This window comes from Eriocheir sinensis, chromosome 1 (assembly GCF_024679095.1).
Source record: "Eriocheir sinensis breed Jianghai 21 chromosome 1, ASM2467909v1, whole genome shotgun sequence".
Classification (NCBI taxonomy): Eukaryota; Metazoa; Arthropoda; class Malacostraca; order Decapoda; family Varunidae; genus Eriocheir; species Eriocheir sinensis.
Window position 1 is genome coordinate 12790669 of NC_066509.1, and position 27644 is coordinate 12818312.

Below are 27644 nucleotides of genomic sequence, written 5' to 3' on the forward strand. Positions count from 1 at the left end.
GATGCATTGCATTTGGGTGCAAGGAAAATAATGCCCAGAAGTCTGATCCATCCATCTCTTTTCACAGGTAAGTATCTGATTATTCAGTTTATTTTATTTATTTAATTGTACAATATTAAAAGACATAGTGCGATCTGTCATAAGCGGCAGGGAATTCCTGTTGCCGCACGCCGGGGAAATTTCTTGCAAACCAGGCAGCAGAAGCTGACAATATATGTTATGGAATACAGGACATGTTCAACCGAATGGGAATATTACAAACAGTAAGAAGAGAAAATAAAACATTACGGTACTCCATGGATGCGGTACTCTAAGGGCAAGCGCCCTCCTTGTTAGGCGCGCTCCATGCTCGTATTCGTACCTCACGGCTTGAACAATATGGCGGCCGATTTGACAGCTGAGACTACGAAAACTGGCTTCACTCACCAGTACAGCGCGCTCGGGGCTGAGGGCCTCTCCACCCTTAATACCTCCATGGGCCCAGGGCTGCTATGAAGTCACGTGTCGCAGCTTTTCTGGGTTGGGTGCCGCATATTTACTTACATGAAAGTAAAGAATTTTAAAGATAATTTTTGAGGGTCAAGTTTATTGCATCGACTTTGACACGCGGATGCTACTTTCCTAGGGGGTTAAGTTATCATGCTTCACTAGAACACATCGTCGTCTAGGAAGGGGTGCGACATGACATGAGATCGACCTTTCTACGAGTGTTACACTGTATGTTCGCCGCCTTGTACATACACGCACCGATCTAATTATTATTCATATCGAGGAAAAAATATTGTTAGATTAAACCGAGGTATGGAAGCGAACTATAACTATCGTAAAAAAAAATACTATATCATTATCAGCTTTTATCTTGTGGGTAGTTCATTCTTTTATCTCATTCCAGTTTTCAAAGGTAGGTATTTATCCTTAATGTGAATACTAATTGAACATATTCTAATTCTGATATGCTATAATATTGCGGTTATTGATAAATTGCCTCGAGAACAGAGCTGCCCGGCCTCCCTCGATGCAGCATTGAACATAAAACAGCGAAATCCATAGTAACTAGTGGCTGTGATAACACCCTGAGTCTTGCAGAAGATATCACATTCAATAAACTGCCGTACGAGTAATACAAATTTCCTCATCAGCAACGATCGATGTCTGCAGGATTTGATGAACCTAAGGAGGACGTCCATTAATTTTATATGGTAGCTTTCCTCTCTCTCTCTCTCTCTCTCTCTCTCTCTCTCTCTCTCAAACTGACTTCCATATGGCTGGTTATAAGAGAGAGAGAGAGAGAGAGAGAGAGAGAGAGAGAGAGAGAGAGAGAGAGAGAGAGAGAGAGAGAGAGAGAGAGAGATTTACATAGATTTACATAGAAAATCAGGCCACACAGACCCCATGGTCCAGACTTGGTGGTCTGTCCTTAAACCTAAGTGATTTTACATTAATCAGAAGACTCCAAAACGTTGCATTTCTACTCTAGTTGATATTAAGTTGAAGGAAGTGACGGTCGAGCTTATTTTTGAAGGAGTCAATCGTGTTACACTGGACCACTGATGGTGGGAGCTTATTCCATTCTCGCACTACAACGTTGGTGAAGAAAAATTTGGTGCAGTCTGAATTTACTTGTCTACATCTGAGTTTTACGCCATTGTTCCTCGTGCGCAAAGTGTCATCGATCATAAACAATGTTGATCTGTCTACATTCGTGAAACCATTAAGTATTTTAAAACATTCGATCAGTTTTCCTCGGAGGCGACGTTTCTCAAGAGAGAACATGTTAAGGGTAGAAAGCCTTTCTTCGTAGGATTTGTTGCGCAAGGAAGGGATCATTTTCGTTGCCCGACGCTGAACACCTTCTAATTTAGCAATATCCTTTGCATGGTGGGGAGACCAAAACTGTACCGCATATTCCAAGTGGGGTCTGACTAAACTGGTGTAGAGCGGGAGTATTACATCTTTATTCTTGAATACAAAGTTTCTTTTAATGAAGCCCAACATTCTGTTCGCTTTATTTGCTGCATCGATGCATTGCTGTGAGAATTTGAGGTTTGACGCGATTTCGACCCCCAAGTCTTTGACGCATTGAACGCTTTTGAGTTTAACGCCGCGCATTTCGTATTCGAACTTCTTATTCCTCGTTCCAACTTGAAGGACCTGGCACTTGTCTACGTTAAAGGGCATCTCCCATCTATCCGACCAAGCTGAAATTTTGTGCAAATCCTCTTGGAGGCTTTGCCTGTCTTCGTCAGTCAGAACCGAGTTACCAATCTTTGTGTCGTCTGCAAATTTACTAATGCGGCTATTGAGTCCAACATCCACGTCGTTGATGTAAATAATGAAGAGCACTGGGCCAAGAACCGAGCCCTGAGGGACGCCACTAGTGACAGGCGCCCACTCTGAGTTAAATCCGTCAATCACTACTCTTTGTTGTCTGTTGCTCAACCAATTCGCGATCCATTGGTTTACTTGACCGTCAATACCTATTTGCTTTAATTTGTAAAGTAATTTATGATGCGGGACTTTATCAAACGCTTTCTGGAAATCAAAATAGACTACGTCCAGTGATTTGGTTACGTCATAAACAGTGAAGAGGTCGTTATAAAAGGTTAATAGGTTTGATAGGCAGGATCTTTTGTTTCGGAAGCCATGTTGTGAGTCCCCAATCAATGAGCGGCTTTCAAGGTAACTCACAATTTTGTCTCTAATTATGCCCTCAAGTAGCTTACCTACAACCGAAGTTAGACTAATGGGCCTGTAATTACCTGGTACTTTTTTGTCTCTTTTCTTGAAAATTGGTGTCACGTTAGCCTTTTTCCAATCTGAAGGGACGATGCCTTGTCGCAAGGACATATTGAATACGGTTGTGAGGGAGGAGAGTATTTCGCTCTTTGTTTCTTTCAGCAGAGTTGGATATACTTTGTCAGGTCCAGGACTTTTATTTGTTTTAAGTGATTTGAGGGGTTTAAGGACTTCATCGGGTTTTATTTCAAAGTTAGACAATGCATGCTCGGGATTTACATTAGTACTGGTGTTGGTGGTGGTGGCGGGAGGACTGTTATTATTAAACACCGTGGAAAAGTACTTGTTTAATAGGTTTGCAACGTGTTGGCTGTCAGTCACTAGTGCACCGTCGCTGTTTGTTAAAGGTCCAATTCCACTTCTGATCGCCTTTCTGTTGTTTATGTAGCTGAAGAAGGATTTCGGATTATTTTTACAGTTGGCTGCAATATTTTCTTCATATCTACGCTTTGCCTGACGCACTAATCTGTTTACTCGTCGCCTGGCATCATTGTAAAGTCTAATGTTTTCGGGCGTGCTTTGCTCTTTCTTTAACCTGTAAGACAATTTTCTCTCCTTGACTGAGTGTTTAATTTCGCTATTAAACCAATGTGGACTTTTATTAGTGTTAATTCGCTTCTCGCACAAGGGGACAAATGTGTCCTGCTGAGTGAGTAAGTGATTTTTAAAGCTTAGCCAGGCGTCCTCTACATTGCCGTCATCTGATAGTTGCATATCTATTAGTTTTCGTCGGATTTCTACGAAGGGCTCTTTTGAAATTGGGCACCTTTACTTTATTTTCAGTCACCGATGTTTGAGCTCTAATGTCAACGCGCACTAGTTTATGATCGCAGGAACCGAGGTGTTCTCCTACCGTGACATTACTGACTAGGTTATCTTGGGTCGCTATAACAAGGTCAAGTATGTTATTTTGTCGAGTTGGTTCAGAAACCATTTGGCTTAGATAATTTTCCTCTAGAAATTCGATCATTCTGTGGGACTCACCTTCTGTACCCGACAGTGTCACCCAGTCGATATGGGGGAGGTTAAAGTCTCCTAGTATCAGTGAGTCGCTGTTATTAAGTGACTGCCTTAAGACGCTGTACATTTCAAGATCGGCATCGAGTGATTGCCCCGGAGGCCTGTAAGTGACAGATATATTTAAATTGACTTTTGCAGTGTTTACTCGCACGCACAAATGTTCAACGTTACTGTTTCTTGGTGTTTTGTCAGTGGGTTGCAAGTAGCTTTTGACAAAAAGGGCGACACCACCCCCTCTACGGTTTACACGATCATTGTTGAAGAATCTGTAGCCATCTATGTTGTATTCGGAACTTAAATCAATATTAGTGGTGTCGATAAATGTTTCGGTTATAGCAATTACGTCAAAGTTTTCTGTCAGAGCAAGACATCGCAGTTCATCAAACTTGTTTCTTAGGCTACGCGCATTGAAACTAAGGACTCATAGGTTATCTTGAAGCTTGGTAATAGAGGTGGTGGTACTGGAGGGTTCAATGTTACGAGTCTGTTGCGGTGTATGGTGTCTATTTACACGGGCGGGATGGAAGGACGTGGCTGAGAGTCGTTTTTTGTTGTTCGGGCGTTACGTACGGCGTTGTTGAGGAGCCTTCCGAATCTGGCTGCCCCGATGGGGGACAGGTGTATGCCGTCCCTTTGGAAAAGTTTACTCTGGCCGTAGAAATCGTTCCAGGCGTTAAAGAACTCGACGTCAAGCTCTCGGCCTTACTGTAGAAGTCGCCCTCATCCCATGTCCGTGGTAGAATTCCTGAAATCAAAATATTAGGGGATTTAGACTTATACTGCTGGATGAGCCTACGGTACTTGTCCAGCAGTTCCTCAGAACGGGTCGTGGTGACGTCGTTTGTACCTGTGTGGAGAACAAAGAGTGAGTCATTAGAGGCCACAGCGGTGACCTCGTCCAGGGCAGCTGTGATGTCGTCAACACCAGCTCCAGGATAACAGTAGTTACGCCTACGACGGGGGACTCTGCCACAGAATTCAACCACCTGATGGCGAATCATAGTCACCGACCAAGAAGGTGCTCTGTTCCTCGTCCTCCTCCTCCAGTATGGCAAATCTGTTGTAGCAATGAGTAGGATAAATGGCTCTAGGGGCGGGTCTGGCTCCTCCTCTCACGGGGGTGAAGCATTCAGCGTCAGCTCTACCGGTCACCTGTGACGTGCCTTCTTCGGAAGGTGGCTGGGCATCGAGTGCAGGTGAGGAGGGTGATGAGGCGTCACTTGCAGCAGAGAGAGAGAGAGAGAGAGAGAGAGAGAGAGAGAGAGAGAGAGAGAGAGAGAGAGAGAGAGAGAGAGAGAGAGAGAGAGAGAGAGAGAGAGAGAGAGAGAGAGAGAGAGAGAGAGAGAGAGAGAGAGAGAGAGATGTATGGCATGGATAATTTATAGTGCTACTCTTATGTTATGTTGAATTGACTTTTTTTATTATGTGTACCAGACAAGCTATATTTTGGCCCCGTACTGCCGTGCCACTGTCGGCTCGTCGTCCCTCGCCGGTGACGTCACAGGTAAACACAAGGGGCTTCGGCACGCGGGGCCAGAAGCAGGCCTCACCCGCGCTGGCAGCCCTCCAGACACTGAGAAAGAAGAACAGTACAATAGGGTAACAAGAAGACGTACCTAGTGTGTATTCAAGAGCACGGGGTTCGCTTGAACTTCTCGAAAATATAAATTGAATGTTATTTTTCAAGTTCAGTTGCCGTTTCAAATATGCGTGTTATGCCCCTGATAGTTGTCCTGCGCATTATTAATCCAGATCAGGACATTCAAACTGCTGAAAGAGTTCATGCCTTGACACCTTACCATGACTACACCAACATGCAGTGTCTTGGGGTTGGCACTTTTTTCTCATATCATAGATCATAATGTTCTATTCGTATGTTGTTTAAACCGCTTACACCGCATGTTACTTGTTTCTGTGATAATTGTTTTTTCACTTCATCTGACCACTGTCTGATGCCTTATCATGCCATGTTTTCCTCCCTAGTTGCCAGACTCTCCTGTCTCATATCCATCCTGTGCTGGAATTTTGTTCAGTTGTATGGCATACAGGGTATGTAGGTGATAGGTACCGACATGCTTGAGAGAGTCCAACGACGATGGACCAAGGAGATTGTTGGACTTTCGCATCTTGACTGTGCCTCCCGACTGGATGCCTTGGGTCTCTTTTCTGTGCATGGCAGATTGCTTAGAGCCGACATAGTCAAGGTCTGGAAGATTCTCAATGGCCTGTCTCCTGTGCAACCCTCGTGAGTTATTTTCCCTCCAGACATCATCTAGGACCCATGGAAATTCACACAGAATATTTCTACCCCACAGCAACACAGAAATACGTAGGCGATACTTCTCAGTCCAAGTGATTGCTTTGTGGAATAGCCTGCCAGACACAGTTATCCTGTCAACATCCTTAACTGTGCTTAAGAGAAAACTAGCAGAGTACCTTGGTCAAAGGCTATACGAATTTTAACCCCTACATACTAATACCAATGTATTCTCATATATAATTTCATATGATCTCATTTTAACTATAGTTCCTAAACACTCTGGTCAAAGAACATATTAACTCTAAATTACTTTATTCTAATTACAGCCATATAAATATAAATACTTATATCACTTATATACATATGTCATTATATTTTATAACTAGTCTTTACTTAGTGCAATCAACACACATTCCAGCAGCGGCTTAATAGTTTTAGTGTCAAGAGTAACTACACAAATATGTATTTTGCTGGTGTGTTGGCACTTGTGGGGTTCCCTTCTCATGGAACCTGTCTAGGTAAGATGACGTGCTGAGACACACCACCACTATGCATGATAACTCAAGTCACAAGTAGGTATCAAAATTGGGTAAAGATTCGTTTTAGTACCGGGCCAGTTTTTCATTACCTACCTTATGAAACATCTCTAGCTCTTCATATATCTTTTCTACAAATGTTCAACAATCATGGAAACACCTTCAAAATCCAATTCAAGGATTATTTATTGTTGAAAAGTGGGGATAATATTCACGAAAGCGTAGCCTCCTTTGGCGACGGCCACGGCGACGGTGCTGCCGCCGCAAAATAGCTTGCAGAGGATTTAGGTCGAGGAACCATATTTAAACTACTCCAACCGAACTGTACGTCGGCGTCCAACGGCGTCACCGTTAGTCCTCTTCTAAACCTCTTAAGAGAAAATGGAAGAGGAATTTAGAGGAGGATTGAGAGGTTTAGAAGAGGATTAATCCTCTTCCATTTCCTCTTGACCCTTTCCATACTGTGACGCCGACGTCTGCGTCACGGATGGAAAGGGTTAAAAGAAAAAACAGCGTCTGCTCAAGTTTAGTTAAGTCTGTCTTTGCAAAGAAAAATGTCTGTGTTAAGCAGAAGCACATGAGGTTCAAGGTCAAAAAGTACCTAGCCCTATGTTATTCTACACCCTCTGTTATTACGGTTCCCAAACAAACAAGAAGAGTGCCTTAAATCAACTCAGCAATAAAAAGAAAATAGTGAGTTAGAGTGAAAAGTATTACTCAAGCACTCCCCTCTCGCATGAAAAAGATGCAGGCAAAAGCTCAGGAATCAAACATAAATTAGTAATTTTGAGGATGTAGGTTATAGTCATGTGGTGGGAAGATAGACAAAGCCGCATCAGGATGAGGCAAAAAGCCGGTTCTAGCGGGTTCAACTAAAGTCAAATCAGGAACCCCAGGCTGGTGCTAGTCTGTTGAGACAATTACTATGCACAATTTTGTGTGTATTAAAAAATTAGATCATAAAACTCAATTTTACGTCCACTTGCTTATCAAACTATTTTCCCTAAACAACAGGTAAAAGAACAATACCAAGGAATTTTGAGATTATCGCTGGTGACACCCAAAAAGGTTTAGGTCAGAGGGTTGAAGCCCCCCCCCCAGCAAGTGTGGCGATGGCAAAGGAAGCTTTCTAAGGACCCAATTTTACTTTAAGTGCCATAATATTTGGCTGACTGCACGCAGCCATATATTCAAACAAGGTACTACCGTTGGGCCCAATCGCAGTCTCATTTTCTTTCGATTCCTGGGTTTCTATCCTGGGTCGGTTTTGGGAGCGCATTCGGCTTCGCCCGAAAGCGAACCCTTTTCGTTCCTACCTTCTTTCTCTTCAATTTTGGTCTTGAGTCTAAGCACAAAATCGTGTAGTTGGTCATTGGGGCTGCAGTCAAGGGATACTGAACTCCTGCGAAGTGGGACTTTCAGGACAATCATGTACATGAGGAATTCTAGGAATTCCTACGAGAACAAATCAGTAGACAGCCGATGGGCGTCCATTGGCCTGTTAAAAAGGCCACTCATTGGCATAGTGTCCACAGCAAAATTTACATCCTCTACGAGGCTGTGTTCCCCATCTTCCCCAAATGTTTCAAGAAAAAGTGACCGAAACACATCATAATCCTTCTGTTCTTGTAGTTCTGTGAATGCGCTCATGTTTATGAGGGCCGCGGCTCCCATTCTGGGATTGACCCCCGAGCGTATTAGAGATATTTTATCTCCCAGATCTGACACGAATGAAATGTTCATGACAACCTCACATTGCAACAAGAAGTCCCTGGCTGAATGATCTGCCTCATTACCTATGAAAGCCCTAACTGCTGATGATGTTAGCGGGAGGTTGGTGGCAAAAGCCATTGTGGGGTTAGTCATGCAAATACCTCGTGGTTGTTCATGCAGCTCAGGAGGAGGAGAAGGCACCCGTTTGATGACTGCTACCACTCCTTAGATGACAGTTACCGTTATCCTTAATGTCACCGTCCTTTCCATCTACCCACTCCTTATAGTCCTCGGTGAGAGCTTGTAACTTCGGGTCAGGTTTCTCTGCCATTAAAAAGAGTTACTAGTAAAATGAGGAGTAAAATGGTAAAAGAAAAAAAAAATTATCGCTGTTAAAATGAATTAAAGCCTCCGATGCTTCTAAAATGCATGAAAAGAGGAAAAAGAATAATGAGTGAGTCTTAGCAAGTTAAAATACCCTCTCCACTGTGCAAAAAAAACAACACAAAAGAAAGGAGAAAACAAAATGAATGAATATACCTAATGCGTAACAATGTTACAGTTCAGGAAAAATATTAAACATCCACATACTCATGAATAAAAACAGCTGAAATTAAAACTAGATACGGCTCCACAAGGATAGACACACATGGCACGTGAAAATCACCTAAAATGTTTGAACAAGTGGTGTAATTAAAAACCGTATTAGTGTCGTGTCAGCTACATGTGGATACCAGAAAATTGTGAAGACTGCAGATCCGTAACTCCGCCACTCAGCTTTCCTCAGCCAGCTGTCCATGACTCTCTACCTGTTTACCAGATGTAAGGCACTAAGATCCCTGTACATATTAATGTAAGAATGTACGTGTCGAAGCAGAGCTCAGCATCGGACCACTGGAGGTTTGAAGATATGTGGCTGTTTTGTGGCTGTGAGAGAGAGAGTGTTGCTGACGCTGAATCTGCAAACGTTGGCACCGGAAGGTAGGGAGTTCTGGCGAATCATCACCGGAAGATGAATTCTTCCGGCGAACAAGCAACGCACATAAAGCTTGCGCCAAGCACCGAGGGAGCAGAAAAAGACGGGCGACGACACGAGACGGTCACCTTTGCTCTGGGTGTGCCTTTCTTTTTTGTGTGACTCCGCTCACTTTGTAACTATAGTTTAACCCCTCCACTCCGGCAACGCCAACGTCGGCGTCCGACGGCATCGCCATATGGAAAGGGTTTTAGTCCGCTTTTAAACCTCTTAATCCTCTTCTAAACCTCTTAAGAGGAATTGAGAGGTTTAGAAGAGGATTAATCCTCTTCCATTTCCTCTTGACCCTTTCCATACTGTGACGCCGACGTCTGCGTCACGAATGGAAAGGGTTAAGACTGTAAAATTAGTATAAACTAAAACACACTTAATATACCAGAGAGAGAGAAAGAAAAAGGACAAGAACTCTAAAGTGAACTAAGGCTTTCCGCTCAGCCTATCAAAAGGCTATTTTGTTATCTCACCAACTGAACTTATCTTGTGAAGCAGGCCACGGTAACACAAGCCCTGAAAAGTGAGGTAACAGTCCGAGCCTAAACACCAAATAACAAACGTAACACGCATCAACCTCAATAACCACCTAAAAACTTGTAACAACCTTAGGAGATGGAAAATTCCACTTGGGAAGATAGCTATATCAACTAATTTTGCAGCTTCTCAATCCTTGACCTCCAACCTAACAATGGGGGGTTCTTCCCTCCTTGACCTTCTGATTACATTAATGTAACCTAAATTTGGTAAAGGCTCATTATAAGTTAGGGGCATATACAATAGCTGTGTCTGACGGCAGTGCTCATCTCCATCACACAGTGAAGACTATCAATCATAGCCAACAGTTATGGACAATGAGGCTCAATCTTCACAGAAGTTGCCAGAAACTGAAAGAAATTGTGTCCTGCACTAAGGCTTGCTACAGAATACACTTTTGACTCTACTAACTTTGAGCCCCCATATTCTAGGGTTCATATATTGTCAAAAATGTCATAATGTAATGGATATTGTTTGAAATTTTTATTGTTTTCCATACTCTTAAGGGCATTTTGTTTTCTTTTCAGATATCCTAAGCATCTTGAAACTATGATGATCAGGTCGATCTCTGAAGGATACCCATGATTAAAGTTTTCATTAGTGAAAACTAGAATGATTAAGAAAATTCTCATTTTTTAAGATTAATGCTTAAGACTTTATAATGGAAGGAAAGTACAAGAGGAATGTAGTTGGGCATTCAAGGTCACATTCTGAAATCATGTATAAGACATATGAGGCAAGAGCTGTGTTGTATAAACATGCGTCATGTCAAGCTACCTCAGATCTTAATTGTGAGGTCATAGTGCCCATAATGTTTTGCACTATGTTCTCCCCATCATGTGAAGCTTCCGTACAGGTGGATCTTCCTCTAAGGACTAGCATTAATGTTTCCATCAGTGCTCCTACTTCAGTTCCTTCTCTGAACACTCCAAGCAAAGAATCTGAAAGGATACCAGAAGATCAAACTGTATCAAGAAAAAGAAGAGTGCATTCTAAAAGCAAGGCCATTAAAGAACGGAGTATGAAATATTCCAGAAGAGCTAGGGATAAAGCAAGTCCTGAACAAGCACTCTCAGACAGTCAAGAATTTGATTATGCATCACCACCTTCACCAGAACAAGGTTAGTGTTATTCTGTTTGTTATAAAATTTTACTGCTTAGTTTGGTCTGCCCTATTAATTTTTTATTTTTTATTTTTTATACCTGGGTCATCTTTAAATGATATCTATATGTTTGCCAATTATTTGATAAATTTACACATGAAATGGCATTCTTAAATTTATCGTCTTAGTAATGGTGGATTTAAGTTACCCAAGAACTTTCAAGAGGGTAGCCATGGCAGAAGTCTCTAATTTTCCCTGTACCAGCACTCCACACATTCAATCCCTTGCCTTCAATCTCTTTAAAATATTCATCTGCTCTTAGTTCAGTTTACCAGAGGCCTCCTCCTGATACCATTTGCAGGAGATATCCTGTGATTTTTAAGAATTAATATCCCCCCAAATTTGCAAATACTTCAACTAGCGAATGGCGATGCCACAATAAACTGGGGTCTGCTGTACACCAGTGGTGAAAGTAAAGGTGGAGTTGGGAGCATATGCTATGATGTTCTGTTATGTAGCAGTACATCATTATTGAAATTTTATCTTGCATCTGATGGAGTCAGCCTCTTCTATCCTGTATGCCTTTCTTATTCTGTCTGTACTACTTTCATGATTTTTGTTACCATACATCCTCTACACTCTCCTTAATGTTGCTCATCATGTTCATTGTTTTTTACTTTTTTATAATGGGGCTGAAGACTTTTTTATTTTTTTCAGATTATATCGACAATGACCCAGACAACAGTGAATTTAGTTCAGATAATGATGTTACCTTTTGGAAAAAAGTGGGGAAATGTAGAAAACAAAAACTGCAGGCATCATCTGCATTTGAATTTCCCCTCAAGTATCCTCCACACATAAGTAGTTTGAAATATGATAAGTCAAAAGGCAGTTCAGGAAGCAGCCAGATACTAATCAAGAGTTGTGAGAGTCAGCAAGCTACTTTGTCAAGGGAGGGTGACAGTAAGTTAGATGAAGCCAATAGTTCAGTGATGGAGGCTGGAGGTGATGATGACTGGATAACTGATGATGAGGTGGATGAGGAGGAACTTGAAAATATTGACATTGAGATGGCCTTCAAAAGAGAGTATAAGGAGAGACGTCTGCCACGCAACACCAAGGAGAAGAACTTTATGTGCGACATTTGTGGCAAGCAGTACTCAAAACACAACTTGCTAAGAAAGCACGTTGTCAGACATCATAAGGAAGAAGACGGTGCAAAGCTGTTTCCATATTCTTGCCAGCATTGTGAAAATGTCTATATTACGGAGAGGCAGTTGTTACACCACCAGAAGCAACCTCCAAGACCATGTGAAGTGTGTGGAGTAATATTTAAGTGCATTGGTCTGCTTTGGCCCCACAGACGTGACCACAACAGTGTATGTCAAGTGTGTGACAAGGCATTTTCAGGGAGAAATTCACTTGTCCAGCATATGAAGATAGCACACCAAGAAAAAAATATTCCATGTCCTAAGTGTGATAAAATGTTCTCATTTGAATCATTCAAGAATCAACACATTGCTAAGGCACATCCTGAAAAACCCTTGCCATACCAGTGTGACAAATGTGATTTTAGTGCTATGAAAAAAGTGTCTGTCAAAATTCATCAGAAAAAGGCTCATACTGCAAAGCCTCCTCAGTATACTTGTAAAGATTGTAATAGTAAGTTTACCTGTGAAGCATCTTATAACACTCATGTTGAAAACCATATTAGTAGAAGGAGCATTGTTTGCCATTTATGTTCTCAGAGATTTATATCAGATGAAGAAATTCAGGTCCACATGAAATCTAATCACAAACCATCAACTAACAAAAATAATGAAGAAAACACTTTGTCCAGCCCTTTGTACAACGGTGAACTCCAGTATTCCTGTGGTGTATGTAACATTATTTGGAGTGATGAGAAACAGCTAACTCAGCACATGCAGCAATTTCATTACATGGACATTGAGACTCCTAGAGACATCAAGGTAGAAATTGAGCACGTTGAGGCACCAGAAGCTAGCCTTGGTTCTGGTAGTGGGGTGCAAGCTGTGAATAATGGTGATTCCAATCCTCAGAACTCTGACTGGCTCATTAAGAATGAGCCAACAACCTTGAAATTTTCAACAGGACTTGACTGTTCTGATGGTGAGTCTGCTCTGCTTATGCCAGCTACTGCAGTGCCTCCAAATATAAACATGGTGGACATAAATGGAGTGCACTATCACGTCATCAAGGGGAGTCAATGATCTTTACCAATGACTCTATATTCTATTACAATCAGCTTTAAGTAAGGATATATATATATATATATATATATATATATATATATATATATATATATATATATATATATATATATATATATATATATATATATATATATATATATATATACCTTCCTCCACTTTAACCACGCTGCCGCCACTCTCACTCTCACTGTCCTCTCCACTCCTGCCTCACAGTCCAGAACATATCCCAAATAACAAAAATGTTCGGTAAATGTCCAGAGAGTTGCCCATCTCACTGCGGTACTTCTCACCCTAACCATGGGTTAGAGCTCATAATTCTATGCATTTTGAACCCCATATATATGCCTCGGAAATTGATAGTATCGCGTCTAGCGATTTTTGAAAAGTTAGTGTTTTGGTAATTATTGAAAATCACTCCGCGCCTCTAAAATACGATATTACGCCTCCATATTGTACTTAACCCTAGAACGCTAACCATGGGTATGAGGTACCCGAAGCGAATGACGTCATTGCCATTGTGTATGGTTCCGGTGCTCTGAGGGTACCCACCTCCTCAGTAGCTTCATGTGCCCGCTTGACAGTGTAGGGGAAGGTCACGTTGTCTCGCTCTCTCTGCTCACCTTTGTTGTAGGCCTACATTCGGGTGCGGCATACCCATGGTTGGTGATACAGGGTGTTGTACATGTCCCTATGATATTGTTTACGTACTTTTTTAGTGATCACCTGTGCAGTGGATCACAGGACCTGGGAGGCCATACAAGAAGTTTGGAAGCCATCGGATGATAATTTTTTTTATGAAATTTTTTTTTTTTGAAATTTTTGAACATTTTTCCTATTTTTAGTAACATTTTTCAGTACCTGATTTTCATACCAAAACAATACGTTTTTCAGTTCTTCTTAATGTTAAGTCAAGATACAAAGTTTGAAGTCCCTTCATGTAACTTTATTCCATTAAAACTTTACATTTAATTTTATTTATTTTTTTTTCAAAATCGGGTATGACGTACCCATGGTTAGTAGTGGTGTGACTTTTTCTAAGGTTAGTGTTCTAGGGTTAAGGGACGAAATACATGTCCCTTAACCATAATATGAAGGCGGAAAAACTTAAAAGTGATGAAAAAGTGGTAAAGGTAGTGAAAAGGCATATTATACATACGCGCGATGTGTTTACATGGCGATGCCATTGCGATGTGAGCTGCGTTGCCAACGATCCGGTTAGTGGTGGTACGCTAGGTTAGCGATGGTACGCTTAGTTAGCGATTAGCCCACGCATGTGAGACAAGTCCACCACGCGTGGTTATTTTTTTTCTTAGAACACGCACCTTTACCCAAAGGCTTTTGTGAAGGTTTGGGCCGGGTATAGTATTAGGTAAAGGTGCGTGTTCTAAAAAAAATCAAATAACCACGCGTGGTGGACCTGGTCTCACATGCGTGGGCTAATAGCTAACTAAGCGTACCATCGCTAACCGGATCGTTGGCAACAGTCAGGTCAAAGCTAAGCCTTGGTGAGGCTGGGAGCGGCCGACACCTGCTTCTTGTCAGTCCCAAGATGGCGGACTCAACTTCACTTTTACCCACCGCGCGCCGCCGCCTCCTAATCCTACTTCCATGATCTGTTCCGTCCCGTGGATTTATTTTTATTTTTATGTGGGCTATGGCGCCGGTAGACTATCCATCTGGGCCTGATGGTCGGCCCGGAGCCTGTCATGGCCCAGGCAACTTTATTGTGGCGCAATTATAATTGGCTCATGCTGCTCCCCGAAGCTCACTTTTTTTCCTCCTTTACTCCCTTGTTATCTCAAAACCTTGGAAAAGGGAAGAAAACAGGAAGTGAGAACGGGTCGTTTTAAAGCCACAGATGAAGCCTCACAATTGGCTGAGCTCTGAAAACACGCTTGTGATTCGCTAGGAGTCCGATGACGTCATCGCCGGCGCTCACCCGGTCAGTGGCCTCGCTGCCTTGGGGCAGTGTCACATTGGTCGTTTTCTTCTAACCGTTGTGGCTACTGGCAACTCCCGTACACCCATCCGGGAGCGAGTTGTCGGTTGTCCGTAACCTGTTGGTGTCCTAGAGTGTGTTAGAACTTATTTGGTGAGTGGTTCATACAAACCAAACATACCCAATGGCAAGAAGAGAGCAGTGTTAAAGACGACTGTTCTCTTCTTGCCAAGAGCTAGGTTTGGTTCATGTGAGCCACTCACCAAATACGTTTTAACACACGCAAAGAAATGGTGAAAACGTTTCTGTTTGTCAGAAACATCTGCAATGGTTCCTAATGAGTCTGGTGTGTGCGTGTGTGTGTGTGTGTGTGTGTGTTTGTTGTTATTCGATCCATGTGTATGGGTGGGTTGGCCGCGCACGCGTAGTGGTGACAATGAGAACTGGCATGGAGGAACCACAGGCATGCCACACCCACAACTGTTTCTTCCTTCCATTTAACTGCAGCAACAAGTCCATAACTTGGGTAATGGCAGCACAAGCCGCGACAGCCCTTACTTTAGCAGACGACGCCATGTTGATACAGGGCAAGTTTTTTGTTAACGTTGTGGATGTGGATACGGGCAACCGACCTTGGCCGTGTGGGACGCACACCAGGAAAAGTTGGAGCTGCCGGTTGCCCTGGATGGCAACAACGCGGTGGGAAAAAAAAAAGCTCTGTGTGACACCAGCTTACGGATAACCGGGAACTCTCTCCCGGTTGGGCGCACGGGCGTTGCCCATAGCCCCAACGGTTGGACGAAAACGGCCATTGTGACACCGCCTTAAGGCAGTGAAGCTGCTGATAGGGTGGGCGTCGGCGATCACGTCATCGGACTCCCAGCGAATCACAAGAGTGTTTTCAAAACTGTCAGCCAATCGAAAGGCAGCCGTCTTCAACTGTGGCTTCAAAATGACCCGTTTTCTCTTACCGTTCCCCCCCCCCCCCCTCTCTCTCTCTCTCTCTCTCTCTCTCTCTCTCTCTCTCTCTCTCTCTCTCTCTTGCCATACCCACAATGTTTGGAGGAAAACGTCCAGTGTGATGCTACCTTTAAATGTAGCGTGCGCGACGCCGATGGTAAATAGACGTGACCCGTACGTGTCAAAGCAGCGCGAAACTCGAAGTGATAATGCGCGAAATTCGGGATGGTAAGAATTAAGGACTAACCGCGAAACTCGGATACCGCGAAACTCGAGAGGGTAATATATATATATATATATATATATATATATATATATATATATATATATAGATATATATATATATATATATATATATTGCCTCAGTGATTATCAAATATCAATAGAATTCTAGAAGTAGACAGTGAAGATGTAACAATACATCATGGGTTTGAAAGAGTAATTGGCTAAATTATATGGAGAGAAGGAATTTTGATAGCAGTACCAAGTGATAATGAAGGGATGGGGAAAAGTGAAAACTGGGAAGTAGAGAAAAGAAAGATGTATGAGCTATGTTAGTTGAGTCAAGGGCTAGAGCACAAGGCAAGGGATGATATATATATATATATATATATATATATATATATATATATATATATATATATATATATATATATATATATATATATATATATATATATATATATATATATATATATATATATATATATATATATATATATATATATATATATATATATATATATATATATATATATATATATATATATATATATATATATTATATATATATATATATATATATATATATATATATATATATATATATATATATATATATATTTTATTTTATTTCATTGTTACTATTTTTTTTTTTTCAATCCATGTGTTGTCTGTCTTTAGTGGCATCAGGTAGATCTTGATGGTAACATGACATAAATCATGATTTATTAGTTTTTATAGAAAACCGAATTTCTTTATTAGTACATTTATTATGGACATTTCTTTGATATGTATATTTTATAACATGGTGTAGATCAGGGCGAAGCATCATTAAATTCAATCAAATTAATGTATTACAATTTACATGTAGAAAAGCTAATGCTACTTATATTTTATTAATGTAAATTTGATAATCACTCTAGAAGTGTCAGGTTTTCATTTTGTCTACCACAGTCTACAAATTAATTATCATAGCAAGTTCAACAATTGGTACAATCAAACCCTCTGTATATCAAGCATCAATATGCATTACATGTCATTAGTAAAGTCAGGAATGCCATTATGCCACCTTTCATAATGTCATGAATACTATTACATGCCCTCATTATCATTGGTAAATTATGAGTCTAAAAAGTCAACAGTGAGCCCATTTTCCTCATACAGGACAGGCTAAATACATTTCAACTCTATGAATTTCTGGGTTAATGTTAATCTTAGGTGGTCTAATCCTGAGCGTCTTCCTTCTTTTGTTAAGCAGGAGCCCTGACACTTTTACTTGCCTCAAGTGCAGTGTAGTATTCAAGCATATACTCTTTAAGTCTTGACCCCCTTATGTATGTGTCTGTTATGTCAAGGGATATCATAAAGAAATATATGAATGACATAGTTTTATGGTAATTTTATTAAATAACTGTTTGATAGTTCTCAAAATGTATATTTAACACAGTGTGTTACATAATTTCAAAATTATACTGCCCTGCTGAAAGTGAAGAAAACAAAAACAAATATAAATAACAAGTTGGGTGCCTGCATAACATTTTATTACTTCATACAATGCCCAAACATGATTATATATTAACAAGGTAACAACAGTGCAATTTTATCTTATCATGACCACTCCTTTTGACTGACATTTTGTGTGGGAAAATAACTACATTTACTAATGCCACAAGTACAAGAGTGAAGCATATCCACTATACGTAGTCTATCAAATCTAACTTGAGCCTTTAGGCACGGCTCCCCTGAGCCGCGCTAATGCCACTTCACCACCCCATCACTCTCCTCAGAGGAGCTCGCTACCTCTCTTATTTACGTTATATATAAGATCTTTTTCTTGGCTGTGCAGGACACGAGAGTGAGAACTACGTGAGTCTTCCGTGGTGGCGGAAGGGTGAATGGTGCTGCACCATCGCATGAACCACGTTGCCAAGTGAAACGGAAGGCTTACAGAGTCGTTGTCTTTTCCTCAAATTTCAAGCCATTCATTACACCATGCAGTCGTATTATATATATATATATATATATATATATATATATATATATATATATATATATATATATATATATATATATATATATATATATATATATATATATATATATATATATATATATATATATATATATATATATATATATATATATATATATATATATATATATATATATATATATATATATATATATATATATATATATATATATATATATATATATATATATATATATATATATATATATATTCCATAAATAGATAATGTACAGACTAACACTGAGACAGATCACCATGCACAGGTCATCACTACAGTCGGTCCAAATTAGCTTGGCCAATTTGCACCGAGAGGCCCCTCCCCCATTCTGGCTAAGCTCCGCCCCCCTTTCACCTGATTGGCTGTTGATGACATCATAGATTGTATCAAAGACACGTACCAAATATATATGATTGAGATAATCTAGCTTCTTTCATGATTAAAAAATATTCGAAACTTAATTGAATAACGACACTCTACTTAAACAATCAATGACATCACCTAAGAAACAAAGTACAATCATAATACTGATCTTGATCTTAATCTTGATGTCACAGGTGGCTCGGGATTTCTCCCCAGCCAGGCCTTTGTAGCGGCAGCTCCTGTGAAAAGAAAACAAAAAAACATGCGGGAAGTCAATGTTCTCGGGGCAAGATATCATTCCCTACATCTTGCACGCCACATGGCTTCCAAGAACTCTTTCACTGCCTCAATCACTTGTCCACTCGTCTCTCCACTGAGCCCCAGCAGCAGCACCATCCACTCCCTTCCAGTCCTCCCGTTTACTCCACGTCCCATCTCGCTCAAAAACACATGCATCATCTTCGTTCTCTCCCTGCCATACTTCTTGCATTCCAGCACTACATGCTGCACAGTCGCATCCACACCCCTATCACACATCTGGCACACTTTGCTGCGGGACTCAGACCATCTATAGTTCCTTGCATTCACATCCAGACACTGCGCTCTAGCACGGAAAAGATCACCTCCCAGGCTTCCCTCATACCACACCTCACACTTTGGGGCCTCTTTCTCCCTATACCAGTCGAGAGTTTCCTTTCTTTCCATCTCATTCTTCCACTTGCTCAATCCCTCATCTTTAACTGCCATATCTATCACATTCTTCCAATTTCTTACATCCCACTCAAACCCCTCTCCATTTCTGTTTGTTATTCTCCATTCAAACACATTCTGTCTATATTCAAAGGGTCGGTACACCCACCTACTTAGCAACACATTCCTGTCTATCATTCGCCCACATTTATTCGCCCATTTGCCATCTCTTATACTCCACAAGTATACTTTCCTTGCTAATCTTGCATCCTCCATTTGTTCCAGTCTCACTTTATATCTCAAGATTGCCTTCACTAGTCTTTCCCTAAACGTGCTCCATCCCATGTCACCCCTAAGAGCCTACTGCTGCAAACCTTGGTGCATTCAGTGCCATTCGATCTTGCTACCCTATTCTGCCCCACTTCCAATTTTTCTATCTCACTGTCATTCCATGTCATCACATCCATTCCATACATAATGCTCGGGACAGCCACACTCTTCCAAACCTCACGGATGACATCATATTGCTCGCTCTCATCCTCGCTGCACTCCCTAAACGGCCTACCCACTGGTTTGCCATACTTATCTTTACATTCTTGGCCCTGCCGCATCCATTTACCTCCATCCACACCCCTAGGTACTTGTATTCTTCCGTCTGTTCCAACTCATCCCCTTCCAGTCTCCAAGTTGTTTCTCTCTCGTCCTCTGACCTATTTACTATCATTACTTTGCTCTTCTCACTACTGAACCTAACCCCAAAATCCCTTCCATAACCCCCTACCACATCTAGGAGACTACGTAGTTCTTCAGCAGACTCACTCATAACCACCACATCATCCGCATACAACAACACACATACTTTATCCTCTCCAATTTTCACTCCTGCATTCATTCTCCTCATTCTGACTGCTAATTCCTCTGTGAAAAGACTAAATAATGTTGGTGATAATATACAGCCTTGTCTCACTCCTCTTTCACTCTTCACCCAACCTGTCTCTAGATCACCTTGTCTATACTTTGCTCTTGTACCAACATACATACTTCTAATTATGTTAACAATCTTATCACTCAGCCCAACTTTTTCAAGCACTCTGCATAACACATCTCTATTCACCCTGTCATAAGCTTTCTCTATATCTAGGAAGCCTAAGTACAGTTTCCCTCCCTCTCTCTTTTTCCTTTCAATCAACTCATTTACAACAAACATGTTATCTTCTGCTCGCCTGTCCACTCGGAATCCGTTCTGCTCCTCACCCAGCACCCTGGCACTCTCAATCCATTTACACAACCTTTCATTCAACACAGCACTAAAGATTTTTCCTATTGAGTTTACCAGAGAGATTGGCCTATAGTTCTTTAATTCCTGCTTACTCTTATGCCCGCCCTTGTGGATCAGAGTCACTCTACATTCATTCCATTTACTTGGCACTCTCTCTTCTCCTCTACTGCAAGTTTTCAAGGGAGAACGGGCCCTGCAAAACAAGCCCAGCCCAAGACCAAGATCAGCTGGCCTTTCCCGCCAAACTTGTGCGTCCGCCGTCCGCCGCCTGACCGTCACTCAGAAGGGTGGAGGAGGAGCAGTGCAAAGTGCTGGTAACGCCCCAGCTTGCAAGACTTACTGTCACTGTGTCATCCCGCTAGGCTGCAGGGCAAGGAGGCGAACTGCTGCCCAGTACCCAGCCACACGGTGAAGGAGAGGTGGAGAATACTGGCGCCAAGGCACTGGGCAATACTGAGTGAGAAGAGCCAGTGGCCGATCCCTTGTTAACAGTCGCAGGCGAAGGGCCCGCTGTCCCCAGCCATGACCATCTCGGCGAGGATCCGCATGCAAGTCAGGGGAGCAAGGAAAGCCGTGAGGTTCACCTGGCAGGGAAAACCCATTCAGCCGTCCCGCAAAGAAAGACGCTTTGAATCCAGAACTTTTTACAGGCATGTATTACCTAGATACCTTCAAATAGCTTAATCCTCCACAATTACAGTAACATTGTATGCATGGTTTATGGGAAATCAACTTATATTTTTCATATGTGGTAGGCCACACCATTGGTAGCAGCTACGACAGGGTAAAAGGCTCAGCTGTCAAAATTCTGACATTCTTAATATCATTTGCATGGATTTTCTGGTAAATGGGCCATACTTGTCCAAATTGTGTTCATAACTATGAGAACATTATCATTTCACCAAGTGATATGTCATAGCTCATCAAAGACACACCGTTTACTGTTTACCGTTGATGAGGTTTCAGGCCCTGCTCCGCCGCTGATGCAGCTCTCTACGAGGGCTGTCAACAATTTCAACGTTAGCCTCAATAATAGTCTTTGATGCACTTATTCTCAAACATCGTAGTGAGTGAGTGAGTGTCTTAATTTCTTTCACGAATAATATCACATATAACAATTAGTTCAGTGTTCATGTCTGCTATTTTCATTATAGTATCACAATTAAATATTCAACAATTATTTCCAGCACACTGAACCTTCATCACACACAATTTATCTTAGAGTACAGACACTGATTAATAGCCATGATCGGTCATGTTACGAATTCTCTCAATTTAATTCTGGAGAACTACACAACACTGGTCATTCGCTGAGTGGTTGATTTCAGGCTTCTTGTATCTCACACAGTTTATGCATTTCTTCTCAGCCATGGTGCACTCCTGTGATTTATGACTGCCAGCGCATTTGAAACAATTTGGGGTGTCTCCATTGGTCTTGGCAGTACAGTGGGCCTCAAGATGGCCATATCTCTGACAATGATAGCATATAATTGCATGGTATCTGTCTCTCACTGTGTATATTCCCCATTCTAATTTTAGCTTGTCATGATTCTTGTGAATCAGCTCTCTTACAGTTGGGTCACACCTCAAAATGTAGTGCATCGTGCCGCCAGCTGCAGGCTTGCTAAAAACCAGCTCAATCTTATCCTCAACACCCCCAATGGGGTGTAAGAACTCATTGCAGTCTAAGATGGTCTCCTTTATTTTATCCTTGGTCTCCTCTTTATGCACATTGCATATCATGATCTTTGGTTTCATCTTTCCAACACTCTTGGTATTAATTTGCACAACATACTCCAGTTTTTGAGCAGCAGACCCTTGTGTTCTCATTATCAAAGTTCATGATAATGTTACCTCTATTTGTAAATCTTGAATCAGTTATTTGAATACCATTCAATGCCTGGGAGACTTCATCCTTCATGTCTGTTGCCTTCTTTTCCTGTGTAGAAGCTTTTACAACTGAGAGATTTTTCTTGACCTTCTTGCCTCTCTTTGCCACCTCAGCCCAGCTAGATTCAGCATGCTCAGCAAGTTTAAGGGTGTCAACAACTGATCCCAGCTCCTACACCTTCACAGCCCTTGATTCAACTTCATCCTTAACCACAGATATTTCCTTAGATAATTTTTGCTTGAATTCATCCATTTTTTCCACAATTTTGGTTGCCAGAGATGCTTTATGGAGGCATGGTTTGCACATCCAATTAATTTTAGGTATATTCTCCTGCTTAATTCCAGACAAATGAGCACACTTCACATGACACCATTTAGGGCACAAACAGCATCCAATCCATTTCTCCCCTGTGAAATCCCTACAAACATAACACAAATCCAACGGGGCCTTGGCTTTGCCAGCCATGTCGACACAGCACTTTCCACACGGAGCAAGATGCGACACATCGGATCACGGCCACGACTACTCACTCACAGTGGGTTGCAAGCTCAATAGGGTGTCTACCTTGATTTATTCATCCTGCTATTTATTTAATCTCTACCTTCTTTTTAGACCAATAATAACTGTATCAGACTTTGATAAGCTATGACACCAGTCTGCAAAAGTGATATATATATATATATATATATATATATATATATATATATATATATATATATATATATATATATATATATATATATATATATATATAAATAAGGAAGTAAGAAGAACATGTAAACCAGTTTTACAGGAAAAGTATCAAGTCTACTTGTCCTGTACTGATCCTGTTCAGGTTCATGTTGTGGTCGGGAAGCACAGCCTTTGCAATGGTGCTTCCCTATCTTGTTTCTCTTCTCAATTGGTCAAGTTCCTCCGTTGGTGTTCCCTTTTCATCCACATCTCGTACACTATTTTCTTAGCTTCTTCTATCCATTCTTCTCCAAACAGTAGATCACCAATGATGTTTTCTTGTTCTATATAAGGTCTTTGCAAAGCTCTTGATTATCTCCTTATTTCCTCATATCCAGGGCACCACAACAAAAAATGATTTAAATTTTCCATCTCCCAATTACATAGTAAACATTTTGTATCTTCATTTGTATGCCTGTTTCTATCATTGATCCTGTACTGGTCCTGTAGCAAGTCAGGCACCAGTGAATCATTGCCATCTCTTACAAGAAAAATATTCAGTATCATAAAAAAGATAAACTATTAGTCCTACTTATGATTTTTATTTGGAAAACTCATCTTGGGTAATGCATATTAAACTATGGTTCCATTTAACATTGCCCAAGTTTAATACAAGAAAATGGCCTCATAAGACTGAAACAAATAATCAGTGGAAACAAACAAGGATTAATGAAAAAAAAATCATTAATAATAAAATTGAATATATATATATATATATATATATATATATATATATATATATATATATATATATATATATATATATATATATATATATATATATATATATATATATATATATATATATATATATATATATATATATATATATATATATATATATATATATATATATATATAACACACACACACACATTACTTGGGCATTTATTAATTAAAAGATCCATTGTATTCAAGTGTTTGACTTATTGTCTGATTGATGTATACATTTTCCTTATAACAATTTTTGTTGGGAATTGTTTGTTTCTGCTCTTTGTCTTTTTCAAAATCTTCAACTAAATTCTGTGGGAACTTTGCTATTATAGGCTTTTTTGTTTCTTCTTTTGTGTCATTGAGCTGCCTCCATTACTTTAAAGAAAATAACTTGCTGCTATGAATCAGTTTCTTAGAATAATAAAGGGGGCTTGAGTAGGAGAAATCCCCCCATAGGTGAGTTAGGTTACAAATAGGGTTTGTTTCCCGGATCCCGGACAATTTTCAAGGTTTAATAATCCCGGGATATTTTTGCACATTCTGGGAAATCCCGGGATGAAATTAAGTACAAAAATAGGGGCAAATTTGACTGCACCATGGTTGTGGACTTGTGGTTCTATTTATATTTATGTACTGGGTGTCTCATGAGGAATGTTTTGTGTGTGTGTGTGTGTGAAGGAAGGACTTACTGTTTAGGTATTCTCTTGAGTATTATAAAGCAGCTATGGCACTCTTGTTACCCGTAACACAGCTTGTATAATGAACACCATGTCTGCATATTTCATGTTGCTGTATGTATATGGCATTGAGATGAGCGTGACAACTTAACGAAATTACAAAAAAAGCAGCACACTTTCCTTCCTCACATGAGTGACCGACTAGTGACAGTTGACAGTAAACTGACTGTCTGTCTGTCTGCCTGCCCGCACAGCTGATCGCTGTTGCCGTAGTTCCCAACGTTTTAGCTACTGATTGCTGCGATGATACATAACGTTTTTTTATGTTGGACATGTAATGTGACTAATGTCTAACTATCATCTTTGGGTAATCGCACTCCGAAAAGAGTATGAAAAATAACATTTTAAGATAGCTACAGCCAGAATGGCACCTCTCTGTCCCTCTGTCTGTTAAACATTAAGTGGAATTAATAAGACAGTCTATATACAGTAATATTTCTGCATATCTATTAATGTTAAGCACATCAAAAACCTGAAAGGGAGACTAGGTATAATGTGCAATTTTAGACAGTGAAAATCCTGGGAATTCCCGGGATCCCGGGATTAGGGGTAATTTTATCCCGGAATCCCGGGACAAAGAAAAAGGTCCAAAACGACAATCCCTAGTTACAAATGTAAGATTCAATTCATTTTGATAAGAGATTAGTTCTGCCATGCAGAAGGCAAATATCACAGCTGAATCATATCTTTCATTGTGTATTGGTTCCTTATATTGATATATGACATACTCTGTGGTAAGTTTTTTTTTATATAATTTAAATGAATCTTTCAGAGGATATTCTCTTGGCCACATCAAAATAGAAGAGGGGGACTGTGTTTTTATAAGAAATACAGATGCTGAGGATGATCATGCCAGCAGCTGTGATATTGCCAAAATCATCAGATGCTATGATAATGGTAAGTATCAATCAGGTGTTTTGAAAGTGGACAATGAAAATGTATAATAACCACCATTCCTTTTCATTTTGATTTTTTTTTGTAGAACTCATGGTATTTTTTTTACATCAGTTTTTCGACAAGCCCTGTTGTAAGGTGGTAACTATTCGATTAGCCCAGTGTAGCCTATAGTAAGTTTTTTGGCTATTCAACTAGTTTGGCTTGTTCACTAGTAAGACTGGCTGTTTGCCTAGCCTAGCTTGTTCACTAATAAGGCTGTGGCTATTGGATGAGCCAGGCTCACCCACTAATTCAGCTGTGGCTATTTGTCACCAAGCCCATCTCATTGTGGCTATTTGTTGAACCTGGCTTGTCCAATAATAAAGGCTGTAACTATTCTCCAACCTTGGAGACTCAAGCATTACCATGAGAACTCAACTTTCTAGAGTGTTGCATGATTGGCTTGCTGAATTGCTGGAGGAAGAAAATATAGGAGTCCAGTCTTTCTCCTTCCCAACCCTCCCCTTTTCTACCTGCATGCTAGTCAGTGAGTTAGTCAGCCAACCACCTTCCTTCCTTCCTTCTTAGCTCAGCCATCCAACACCTCCCTCCCTTCCTTCATCCATACCTTCAGCCAGCCAGAAAACCTTCCTTCCTCTCCCACAATCAGCCACCAAAACAAAACAGCACCATCAAATGTAGAGCTTCCATGATAATGCTCGGTGGCCTGTGGATTCCATGAATAGCCACAGACAGCTATTGGACGAACCAGGATTGCTGAATATCATGGCCAGACTATTAAACATGCCGGGCAAATAGCCGTGTCCTTACATTTGGAAGAGCTGGACTCATTGAATAGACATGACAAGCTGTGCCCAGCAAATATCCATGTCCTTATTACTGAAAGAGTCTGGCACAGCCAATAGACATGATGAGGAGGGCTCAGCTGATAGCCATGTCTTCATCTTTGGATGCGCTGAGCTCATCGAATAGTCACCGTCAATTCTTTTGAAAAATATCAGAGAACAAATGAATATACTTCCAAAAGTAAATAAGGAACCTATAAATGCATTGATTATTGATTTTCCCTGCCTAGAACTCATTCTTTTCTGTCATTAAGCCTCTTGGTTACATTGGTTACATAAAACTTGAGCCAGTTATCTTTTCCCCAGGAGAGCGAATTAACAACAACAAAGTCAAAGTCCAGTGGTACTCCAGAGTTGAAGATATTCCACAGAACCATTTGAAAGACATCCCAGAAGGTGAGAAACATATCTTACGTTTCTGCATATGTTAAAGAAATCTGTTCTCTATATCACTAATGCCCTGTTTCTTCATGGGAACTTCTCTTGTGGGACACCCAGTACTCTCTTGCTTTTCCAATCAAAAAATTGGATAGAGTTAGAGATCACAAGAGCAAAAGTATAATTATAAAGCTACTTTTTCTAAGTCAAAACATGTCTGGTAATCCACTTGGTGTTGATAGTTCAGTGGGAGCTGCAGTCTCAGGCCTTTAGGCCTTTTTCAAAAGATTTATGCTATGAAAATTCTAACAAGATAAAAGGGAAGTATTTCCATACTTGCACCTTTTCAAATCTCAAATCTGAGCTGTGCTATTTTCCTCAAATATGTATATTATATACTTGAAAATTGATTTTTATAACAGATGTGCCTCCTATTGATACCTCCCTGGAGGTGGTGAAGGAAGACAGATCATTTGAAACTGATGTTGATGCTGACACCATCCACAGCATATGCTATGTAAGTCCTTTTTTTTTTTTTTTTTCTTTCTTAGTCAGTTTGATTTTTCTTTAAAACTAGAAGAAAGTAAGAGTTCGGATAGGATAACATATTTGTCAAGGGAATAAAGATGGTAGCATTGTCCTTAGGAAACTTAAATGAGCGTGGTCAGGAAGTGAGTGATGGTAACCTACAGGAATTATTGGAATTATGGATGTCATCAAATTATGAAATATTTATTAAAA

The 27644-nt window shown here is 40.5% G+C and overlaps 2 protein-coding genes across 4 annotated transcripts in view; both read left to right on the forward strand.

The window, feature by feature from the left end:
- Window positions 1–5318: 5318 nt before the first annotated feature.
- LOC126995185 (myoneurin-like) lies at window positions 5319–13286 on the forward strand. 3 transcript variants are annotated; one of them, XM_050854490.1, is made up of 4 exons: window positions 5328–5415; window positions 5800–6061; window positions 10417–11010; window positions 11710–13286. In XM_050854490.1, exons 3-4 carry the CDS (start codon window positions 10551–10553, stop codon window positions 13221–13223), a joined length of 1974 nt encoding a protein of 657 aa, XP_050710447.1. In that variant the 5' UTR covers window positions 5328–5415; window positions 5800–6061; window positions 10417–10550; the 3' UTR covers window positions 13224–13286. The 3 variants fall into 3 exon arrangements, with proteins under 3 accessions (XP_050710452.1, XP_050710447.1, XP_050710459.1); XM_050854495.1 differs by lacking the exon at window positions 5800–6061 and having other exon boundaries at window positions 5319–5415; XM_050854502.1 differs by lacking the exon at window positions 5800–6061 and having other exon boundaries at window positions 5335–5435.
- Window positions 13287–18676: 5390 nt separating this feature from the next.
- LOC126995200 (origin recognition complex subunit 1-like) overlaps window positions 18677–27644 on the forward strand; it is a 35872-nt gene continuing 26904 nt past the window's right edge. The window contains exons 1-4 of the mRNA XM_050854516.1: window positions 18677–21359; window positions 25556–25680; window positions 26832–26921; window positions 27326–27420. Coding sequence (XP_050710473.1) covers window positions 21232–21359; window positions 25556–25680; window positions 26832–26921; window positions 27326–27420 — 438 coding nt within the window. The 5' untranslated portion in view covers window positions 18677–21231. The remainder of the gene's footprint in view (window positions 21360–25555; window positions 25681–26831; window positions 26922–27325; window positions 27421–27644) is intronic.

Coding starts and splice junctions, on each gene's coding strand:
- LOC126995185 (XM_050854495.1), top strand. CDS start 10,551: ATGGAAGGAAAGTACAAGAGGAATGTAGTTGGGCATTCAAGGTCACAT. Junction 11,011..11,709: donor ACCACCTTCACCAGAACAAG/GTTAGTGTTATT, acceptor TATTTTTTTCAG/ATTATATCGACAATGACCCA.